Raw genomic sequence first — 10,722 nt, 5'->3', positions numbered from 1 at the left:
AGAATGAACCTCATTGGTTCTTTCTGAAGCTCAAACGTGCTGCGTAACATGAGAATGAACCTCATTGGTTCTTGAGGAAGCTCAAACGTGATGCGTAACACGAGAATGAACCTCATTGGTTCTTGCTGAAGCTCAAACGTGCTGCGTAACACGAGAATGAACCTCATTGGTTCTTGCTGAAGCTCAAACGTGATGCGTAACACGAGAATGAACCTCATTGGTTCTTGCTGAAGCTCAAACGTGCTGCGCAACACGAGAATGAACATCATTGGTTCTTGAGGAAGCTCAAACGTGATGCGTAACACTAGAATGAACCTCACTGGTTCTTGCTGAAGCTCAAACGTGATGCGTAACACGATAATGAACCTCATTGGTTCTTGCTGAAGCTCAAACGTGATGCGTAACACTAGAATGAACCTCATTGGTTCTTTCTGAAGCTCAAACGTGCTGCGCAACACGAGAATGAACATCATTGGTTCTTGAGGAAGCTCAAACGTGATGCGTAACACTAGAATGAACCTCATTGGTTCTTGAGGAAGCTCAAACGTGATGCGTAACACTAGAATGAACCTCAATGGTTCTTTCTGAAGCTCAAACGTGCTGCGCAACACGAGAATGAACATCATTGGTTCTTGCTGAAGCTCAAACGTGCTGCGTAACACTAGAATGAACCTCATTGGTTCTTTCTGAAGCTCAAACGTGCTGCGCAACACGAGAATGAACATCATTGGTTCTTGAGGAAGCTCAAACGTGATGCGTAACACTAGAATGAACCTCACTGGTTCTTGCTGAAGCTCAAACGTGATGCGTAACACGATAATGAACCTCATTGGTTCTTGCTGAAGCTCAAACGTGATGCGTAACACTAGAATGAACCTCATTGGTTCTTTCTGAAGCTCAAACGTGCTGCGCAACACGAGAATGAACATCATTGGTTCTTGAGGAAGCTCAAACGTGATGCGTAACACTAGAATGAACCTCATTGGTTCTTGAGGAAGCTCAAACGTGATGCGTAACACTAGAATGAACCTCAATGGTTCTTTCTGAAGCTCAAACGTGCTGCGCAACACGAGAATGAACATCATTGGTTCTTGAGGAAGCTCAAACGTGATGCGTAACACTAGAATTAACCTCATTGGTTCTTGAGGAAGCTCAAACGTGATGCGTAACACTAGAATGAACCTCATTGGTTCTTGAGGAAGCTCAAACGTGATGCGTAACACGAGAATGAACATCATTGGTTCTTGAGGAAGCTCAAACGTGATGCGTAACACTAGAATGAACCTCACTGGTTCTTGCTGAAGCTCAAACGTGATGCGTAACACGATAATGAACCTCATTGGTTCTTGCTGAAGCTCAAACGTGCTGCGTAACATGAGAATGAACCTCATTGGTTCTTGCTGAAGCTCAAACGTGATGCGTAACACTAGAATGAACCTCATTGGTTCTTGCTGAAGCTCAAACGTGATGCGTAACACGATAATGAACCTCATTGGTTCTTGCTGAAGCTCAAACGTGATGCGTAACACGATAATGAACATCATTGGTTCTTGAGGAAGCTCAAACGTGATGCGTAACACGATAATGAACCTCATTGGTTCTTGCTGAAGCTCAAACGTGCTGCGTAACATGAGAATGAACATCATTGGTTCTTGAGGAAGCTCAAACGTGATGCGTAACACGATAATGAACATCATTGGTTCTTGAGGAAGCTCAAACGTGATGCGTAACACTAGAATGAACCTCATTGGTTCTTGCTGAAGCTCAAACGTGATGCGTTACACGATAATGAACCTCATTGGTTCTTGCTGAAGCTCAAACGTGATGCGTAACATGATAATGAACCTCATTGGTTCTTGCTGAAGCTCAAACGTGATGCGTAACACGATAATGAACCTCATTGGTTCTTGCTGAAGCTCAAACGTGCTGCGTAACATGAGAATGAACATCATTGGTTCTTGAGGAAGCTCAAACGTGATGTGTAACACTAGAATGAACCTCATTGGTTCTTGCTGAAGCTCAAACGTGATGCGTAACACGATAATGAACCTCATTGGTTCTTGCTGAAGCTCAAACGTGATGCGTAACACGATAATGAACCTCATTGGTTCTTGCTGAAGCTCAAATGTGCTGCGTAACACGAGAATGAACCTCATTGGTTCTTGCTGAAGCTCAAACGTGATGCGTAACACTAGAATGAACCTCATTGGTTCTTGAGGAAGCTCAAACGAGCTGCGTAACATGAGAATGAACCTCATTGGTTCTTGCAGAAGCTCAAACGTGATGCGTAACACGAGAATGAACCTCATTGGTTCTTGCAGAAGCTCAAACGTGCTGCTTAACACGAGAATGAACCTCATTGGTTCTTGCAGAAGCTTAAACGTGCTGCGTAACACGAGAATGAACCTCATTGGTTCTTGCTGAAGCTCAAACGTGATGCGTAACACGATAATGAACCTCATTGGTTCTTGCTGAAGCTCAAACGTGCTGCGTAACATGAGAATGAACCTCATTGGTTCTTGAGGAAGCTCAAACGAGCTGCGTAACACGATAATGAACCTCATTGGTTCTTGCTGAAGCTCAAACGTGATGCGTAACACGAGAATGAACCTCATTGGTTCTTGCAGAAGCTCAAACGTGCTGCGTAACACGAGAATGAACCTCATTGGTTCTTGAGGAAGCTCAAACGAGCTGCGTAACACGAGAATGAACCTCATTGGTTCTTGCAGAAGCTCAAACGTGCTGCGTAACACGAGAATGAACCTCATTGGTTCTTGCTGAAGCTCAAACGTGATGCGTAACATGAGAATGAACCTCATTGGTTCTTGCAGAAGCTCAAACGTGCTGCGTAACACGAGAATGAACCTCATTGGTTCTTGCTGAAGCTCAAACGTGATGCGTAACACGAGAATGAATCTCATTGGTTCTTGCTGAAGCTCAAACGTGCTGCGTAACACGAGAATGAACCTCATTGGTTCTTGAGGAAGCTCAAACGAGCTGCGTAACATGAGAATGAACCTCATTGGTTCTTGAGGAAGCTCAAACGTGATGCGTAACACTAGAATGAACCTCATTGGTTCTTGAGGAAGCTCAAACGTGATGCGTAACACTAGAATGAACCTCATTGGTTCTTGCTGAAGCTCAAACGTGATGCGTAACACGAGAATGAACCTCATTGGTTCTTGCTGAAGCTCAAACGTGATGCGTAACACTAGAATGAACATCATTGGTTCTTGAGGAAGCTCAAACGTGATGCGTAACACTAGAATGAACCTCATTGGTTCTTGCTGAAGCTCAAACGTGATGCGTAACACTAGAATGAACCTCATTGGTTCTTGCTGAAGCTCAAACGTGATGCGTAACACTAGAATTAACCTCATTGGTTCTTGCTGAAGCTCAAACGTGATGCGTAACACTAGAATGAACCTCATTGGTTCTTGCTGAAGCTCAAACGTGCTGCGTAACACGAGAATGAACCTCATTGGTTCTTGAGGAAGCTCAAACGAGCTGCGTAACATGAGAATGAACCTCATTGGTTCTTGAGGAAGCTCAAACGTGCTGCGTAACACGAGAATGAACCTCATTGGTTCTTGAGGAAGCTCAAACGTGATGCGTAACACTAGAATGAACCTCATTGGTTCTTGCTGAAGCTCAAACGTGATGCGTAACACGAGAATGAACCTCATTGGTTCTTGCTGAAGCTCAAACGTGATGCGTAACACTAGAATGAACATCATTGGTTCTTGAGGAAGCTCAAACGTGATGCGTAACACTAGAATGAACCTCATTGGTTCTTGCTGAAGCTCAAACGTGATGCGTAACACTAGAATGAACCTCATTGGTTCTTGCTGAAGCTCAAACGTGATGCGTAACACTAGAATTAACCTCATTGGTTCTCGCCATAGACTGTAAAAAATAGGTTCTCGCACATCAAGTGAACATGCTTGAGCTTCTGTTTACCACAACTGATGTGTGAGTTTATTAATGTTTATATGTGAATAAAAGCCTAAATTCAATCTGTTTATCATAGACAGCGATCGAGCCTCTTCAGAAAAAATGTTGACTAAACCGCTCGATTCACATAGAAACATTTTACGATTCTTTATGAACTATTTGAAACGTCGAAGTGGTAGTTGTGTAGCTGTCAATGGAGGGACAGAAATCTCTCAGATTTCATTAAAAAGATCTTCATTTGTGTTCGGAAGATGATTGAAGATCTTACAGGTTTGGAACGATATGAGGGTGAGTAAATGATGACAGAATTTTCATTTTTGGGTGAACTAACGCTTTAATTCACAACAATTAACAACAATTAACACACCACCCATACTGTTCTACAAGTATGAATTAATTTATTTCTTAATTTAACTTACACATCTGACAATTTCTTTGTTTGAAATAGTGCATTAAAATGGATAAAGACAACCTGTGCTTAACCAAACCTGAGATAAATAGACACACATTATGTGACTATATTTATAAATATATATGTACACACCACACATTTATATATATTAATAAATCATAATAAAGGAATAAATAATTGAATAAATGGTGATATGACAAATAAATAATTTCAATAAATATGCAACATTGAATAAATAAACTCTTCCATAAATAGAGAATATATAACTTGTTTGACACCAGCAAATTATATCAGTGAAAGTTTAGCTATTATTCTCCCTGTTGAGCTCATGAATATTATATGATATGTCATCGGAGCAGGGGGTGACGGCTATATAAAGGTCAAGCTTGCAGCAGCGCCGGGTATATCTCTTACTGGACCAGCTTTTAATTTCCTAAACCAGGCTTTACATGAGGACTTGCCTAGCGGAAACTGACCCTGGATCAGCGTAAAGCGTAACTCCTGACGGGAGGTCTGGTTCAGAGGTCTTGGTGAAGGTCTCCATGCTCTGGCCTTTTGCTTTGCTCCTCTGGATGCCACGAGACCAGACGCTGGTAGCGCTCCTGACGCTGCTGGTCAGGGTCGATGTTCACCCACACACGCCCTGTCCATTTGAAGCCACGAGTGACCGAGCAGTCGCCGTGGAGAGAGAACTCATCCAACTCTCCAACCCAACCTGATTAAAATGAATGGAGAAAAACAATGTGGAGTTCATTACTATTCATTACGCATGCACTATCGGTCAAAAGTTTGGAATAATTACGAAAATCACCATTGCCATCTGAGAGGTGGTTGTACCACAGTAGAGCAGTTCCAGCAACAGGTTTGACCTTCAGATTTCCTTTATCACAGTATTGCTGAGAGAGATCACCTAAGACCTGAAACACACACACACACACACACACACACACACACACACACACACACGCGCGCAGATTTCAAGTGAACCCTCAAACATAACGTCAAGTGCTTAAGATAGCCATCACAATTCAAGTCCTTCTTCCTGTTGCCGCCTGGTTGCTAGGCAACATAGCTGTTGCCATAGAAACGAGACGTGGCTCACCTCCTCCTCATACGTCCTGTTGTCGGCCACAGGGAAGCTGGTCTCTCCCCCTCCATCCGCCGAGTTCAGATACATGAGGACCGTCAGATACCTGGGAGATAGAAACACCTTTATTATGCCGCAGAATTTTTACGAATCAACCAAATTAGATACCAAATGTACTTAAAATGTACCTGCATGCAACTTGGTTGGAGTGATTTGCTGCCAGATGTGTGTGTGCGCAGCTGCTGTCGGGGTTGGGGGGGCTGCTGTCGTGGTGGGCGTGGCTGTGCCCGCCCTGCTCGTAACGGACAACTTCCATTGGCTCGCTGAGATCGACCAGCGACGACGGCAGTCGCGTTACACGTGTCACTCTGGAGAAAAACAAAGTTTGTCAGTGCGTTTATGTCTTAAACTAGCTCTACTTTGTGTACTACGTCTAGTGCACAAGTAAGGAGCCATTTAGCAGACTTTTTACCAGATGTTCTCCTGGGAAGTTTGCATTTATGAGTTGGGAATTCGTGTTTGCGACGTCAGGCATGTTCAAGTCACTTTCATCGGAGTAAGATGGCGGTGCACCTTCTCTTATTTAACTACACAAAAACACAGCAAGGGTTTTAAACTCTACTTCTAGAAAATGAAGAACAAAGGAGTGTTTTGCTTTTTATGCTTTTGATTAATTTATGAATCCCCTGTAAACTTCATTGTTACATATTATATAGTTATATTACAATGCTATTATATTTTGTGCATGTAGTTTTGTAGCTTGTTTTTTTTGTAAATAAAATGCCTGACAATGTCATTGCTAAATGCCTATACGTATTGTGGTATTCCGCCATGTTTCTCACTGGCAAGTCCCCAACTTGAAAAGATCGAGGCTTAAAGAAAATCCCGAGCTTCCCACTTGTATTTATGACTTTGTGGTGGCGTTCATTTGCGTTCAAACTCATAAATATGATCTTTCCGACAAAACATAAACGCACCATTTTACTCAAATCAATGTACCAGAACAACACCAGAACCATCTTCCTGGGCTCACCTGGGCTTAAAGGGATATTTCACCCAAAAATTAAAATTCTGTCATCATTTAGTCGCACTCATATCATTTGAAAACAATATGGCTGTCTTTCTGCTGCAGAACACAACATGGTTTTCTTTTCTTTTCTTTTCTTTTCTTTTCTTTTCTTTTCTTTTCTTTTCTTTTCTTTTCTAGGTTTGGACAAAAACAGTTGAAACATTCTTCAAAATGTACTCATCCTCATGTCGTTCTAAACATGTATGACATATAATGAAAGTCAACGAGTAGGTGTCCAAAAAATAAAATAAAAAAATAAACATGTTTTTGTCCATACAATCAAAGTAATGAGAAGGTGTCCAAAACAAAACCAAACAAAACATGTTTCAACAGTTTTTGTCCATACAATCAAAGTCAACGTTGCTGTCTGGGCCATGTTCTGGTCATTTGAGATACGAAGAGAAACAAGAATTTTGTTCTTTGTTTTTTCGTTTTGTTTAAGAAACAAAAAAATATATATAATTAAGTTACATTTTTCGTTTTTGTTCATGAGTAAAAAATCATTTGTTCACTGCTAATATTTTATTCTCATGTGTGAAATGGCCTTTTTGAACTCACCCTGTTTTCTGTACTGCCTTAGTCCCATCCCACAAAATAATAGTCCATGTAAGAAATGACTCTCTATATTTTCTTCAAAACAATTGAAACAAACTAATCATAAAATTGTCTGTGAATGACTTCTCTTAAAACAGCTAATTTTTCGGAGTGAATTCTAAAAGTAGATCAATCTAAACCAAATTCTTTATGGAAAAATGTTGAAAGTGGCTTTGATTGCAGTACAGAAGACCAATCAGACGAAAGGGCCATTTCAGGGCCGCCCATGAATCAAATATTAAAGCAGTAAACGAAAAATCTAGCTTAATTCTCATTCATTTTCTTAAAGTCCCCGTGTTGAAAATCAAGCTTTTAATGTTGTTTATATGTCTATGTGGTGTTTAAGGCAAACCATGTACAAATTCCTTAAAACTGCAGTGAACCAAAAACACGGTTTGAAATCGCTGGTGTTTTTAACGTCACAAACTACCTTGTAACCAATTGTTAACGAGTGGATCTCTGAGCTGGTGTGAGTGAGTGGAGGCGGGGCTCATTTGCATATTCATAGAACCACATTTACTAAATAAGGCAAGGGTGTAGAGTTACATCCAAGCTATTTTTTTCAAGGAAAAAACTTTTAAATGTGTAATTTTTGTAATCAAAGATTAGTTTTAAGGGATAAAATTATTGACTACAGGGGGACTTTTATAGCCTGGAAATCCAGACCTAAATCTGAAAGATTAATAGTCTGGCATCAACTAATGAAAATCGGCCAGCTCGAGGGGCGGCACCAAGCATGCATTTTGAAAATCTCACTGCACGCAATTGGATAACACTACGACCAATCACAACAATAAACCCCATACGCTTAGCTACCAGCGGAGCTAACTAGTAGATTAGACTCTTGCCGTATCCGGTCGGCAAAACAGCAAAAACATCCTTCTTGCAAAGGAACGGTTCAAGTGCCGTCTTCTGTTCCTCTTTTAGATTAAAAGCCAAGTCTAACTCGTTCATTGTAGCGGCCAAAGCCGTTTCAAACAACTGGTGTTCATCCATAGCCATCTTGCAATGTTTACAAATGACTTCGACGTCACAGCGCTGTCGTCATCTGTTTAGCTCGCCTCTGGCCCGCCTATATCAGATAACCCGATGTGATTGGTGCAGCTCAGATCGAGGGCATATTTAATGAGCAACATTACGCGACGCCAGAGTAAACTCGCTGAGCAAATTCAACTTGTGCTCTCGCGAGAACTCTGGATTTCCAGGGTAGGACTTTTAAGCAAAAAATGGGAAAAACAACAACAAACAATTTCACATTTCTCTATAAATCTTCTTAAGTAGAAGATCAAATTATCAGAAGATACACGGACCAAACATTATCAGACTTTTCATTTGAGGGTGAACTATCTTTAAGCGCCAAGTGCACAATTGTGATGGATGGAACCAGGATCCTTTAGTGTCCCAGCCCTGAGCTTTAACCACTACAGCGGCCATCAGACTGCATCACCTGTTTCTGATGCTCTTCAGCAGGTGGTGTGTGCCCTCTCCGAGGTAAAGCCGTGTGTGTGTGCTTCTCTGCCTGACCTCGCCGTTTCCGTCCAAGCCTTGTCCAGCTCCACTGTACTGCAACACTCCTCCACTGACACGCTTAAACTCCTGCAGAGACAGAACTCCTGCAAACGCACACCAGACCCCAATCTCAGTCATGCAGCATTAAAATCACACTCTGAATCTGCACATTATGCTTCCATTCGACCATTTAAAAAAGCAAGATGTCATGATAAAAAAAAAATTGATTCATTGGAATTTATATTTCATTTTCATGTGCAATGCTAGTTTATTGTTATGTGGTTGCAAGGATGTTGCTAGATGGTTGTTCTGAATGGTTTTAATGCACTGTTATGTGGTTGCTAGCGTGTTCTAAGTGGTTTCCTTCAGGTCCAAGTCAAGAGAGCCTGTTTATAAGTCTCTAAGATATTCTAGTTTCTATATATGGCTTGGATCATTCCTTCATTGTAACTCAATGGGATTAGTCAACAAGACGCATGCTTTCAGTTATCATTCATGTCGATAACAAAATCACAAATGGTGCGGGACAAGTTACATGCTGAGGTTTAATATTTAGGGTTAGGGGTGTGTTTGATTCCTCAGCTTTAAGTACGAGCGAGAGCAATAGAGATGCTCGTCTCAGCAAACAGCACCAAAAAAATATTACAGTTGACGGCAGCGTTACAATGAACAAGGCGAGAATAAAGAGAATAGCATTTCTCTATTTTTCTCCTTTACTCGCGGGTCAGTGAGTCTTCACTCTTTCCCCTCCGGAACCGAACCACAGCGGGATGCTCTCCAGACAATAGGGCAGGGGGACCGGAAGAGGGGACACTACCTCGGTGAGTCCGTATTTGAGGCGGATGTGTGTGTGTGTGTAACCCTCATAATAATGAGACTCTAATAGGATCCATCCGGAAGCTGCTAGAAAACATTGCATGTTGTGTCATTGTATCAGACCCACCACTCTCTCTCTCACACACACACACACACTTACCAGAAGGGTTGGTCTCAAGCCCGGTGTGGATTTTCCGTAAATTGTATGAGCTCAGCCAAGATCCATCAGTCGAATGGGACAGACTCAAAATCTGTGGCAGAACAGATGCTTTTAACTCTGGGAAAATGTATTTCATCTCTTGCTTCTCTCTCTCTCCATATTCACTCTCATCCTCGAAAGGGAGAGAATTCTGTCATCATTTACTCACTCTCGTGTCATTTCAACCTGCATGAGATTCCTCCGTGGAACAACAAATGAGATATTAAGCTATCAAAGAAGCACTATAATGTTTTGGCGATATACCGGAAGTCATTATTCTGTGAAAATATTCCAACTCACTCTTAGTTTCACAGTAAAAGCTGCAGAAAAGATATGGGGGTGAGTAAATGATGACAGAATTTCTGTTGAACTGACACAAGTGTAGGAGACTGCGGCTGACCTCCTCCCTCTGCAGAAGCCCGTCCTGGTTGAGGTCGAGGAGGCTGAAGAGCTCGTCCTGAGTGAGCTGTTCCTCCTGGCTGTCCGGGGCCGTGTGGAGAGCGCTGTGGGTCAAGCCCTTCAGCTGGGCCAGCTGCATCACCACACTGCTCTCCTCCACACTCAGGAACCCTGGGATCTCTGGGACACACATCAACATGCCTCAGTTTGCTTTAAATGCATTCCATTATAATGATTATATATAGATAGATAGACAGATCGACAGAGAGAGAGAGAGAGAGAGAGAGAGAGAGAGATCACGATTCTCCCGCGATTCTGAACAGACTAATAAACATGTATCTTACTAGAGGTTCTGACAAAATGTTAATTGCTGCAGTCTATTTAAATGTTTAATTAATCTGAATTAATTATTTAAAAAACTCATTTGTAAGTACTTTATTGTTTCATTACTGGATGAATCAGCATTTTTTGAACGAATTTCTTGAAAAAATGATTCAATGCCAAATACATTTTTAACCGTCATTTGCCGCCACCTACTGGTGTAACGATGTAATTGACACAATCGTTATTTGAAGCGCCATGTTGCTTTCAAAAGGTGATTTACTCTAATTTGATTGCTTCTGTAGACATCAGTGTTTATATCCGAACTATACACTTTTATCCCAGTACTTCTGAGATAATAT

General features: G+C 41.6%; 1 protein-coding gene across 1 annotated transcript in view; it reads right to left on the bottom strand.

The window, feature by feature from the left end:
• Positions 1–4,273: 4,273 nt before the first annotated feature.
• Positions 4,274–10,722, bottom strand: part of p4htma (prolyl 4-hydroxylase, transmembrane a) — a 15,876-nt gene continuing 9,427 nt past the window's right edge. Inside the window, exons 3-9 of the mRNA XM_079848896.1 lie at positions 10,041–10,219; positions 9,602–9,692; positions 8,564–8,729; positions 5,642–5,821; positions 5,469–5,559; positions 5,178–5,283; positions 4,274–5,081 (exon numbers count right to left, since the gene is read on the bottom strand). Of these exons, the coding sequence (XP_079705022.1) occupies positions 4,885–5,081; positions 5,178–5,283; positions 5,469–5,559; positions 5,642–5,821; positions 8,564–8,729; positions 9,602–9,692; positions 10,041–10,219 (1,010 nt within the window). The 3' untranslated portion in view covers positions 4,274–4,884. The remainder of the gene's footprint in view (positions 5,082–5,177; positions 5,284–5,468; positions 5,560–5,641; positions 5,822–8,563; positions 8,730–9,601; positions 9,693–10,040; positions 10,220–10,722) is intronic.

Source organism: Squalius cephalus (genome assembly GCF_949319135.1).
Source record: "Squalius cephalus genome assembly, chromosome: 18".
Taxonomy (NCBI): domain Eukaryota; kingdom Metazoa; phylum Chordata; class Actinopteri; order Cypriniformes; family Leuciscidae; genus Squalius; species Squalius cephalus.
The sequence above is the reverse complement of the archived record's forward strand: the minus strand, read 5'-3'. Positions and strand labels throughout refer to the sequence as shown.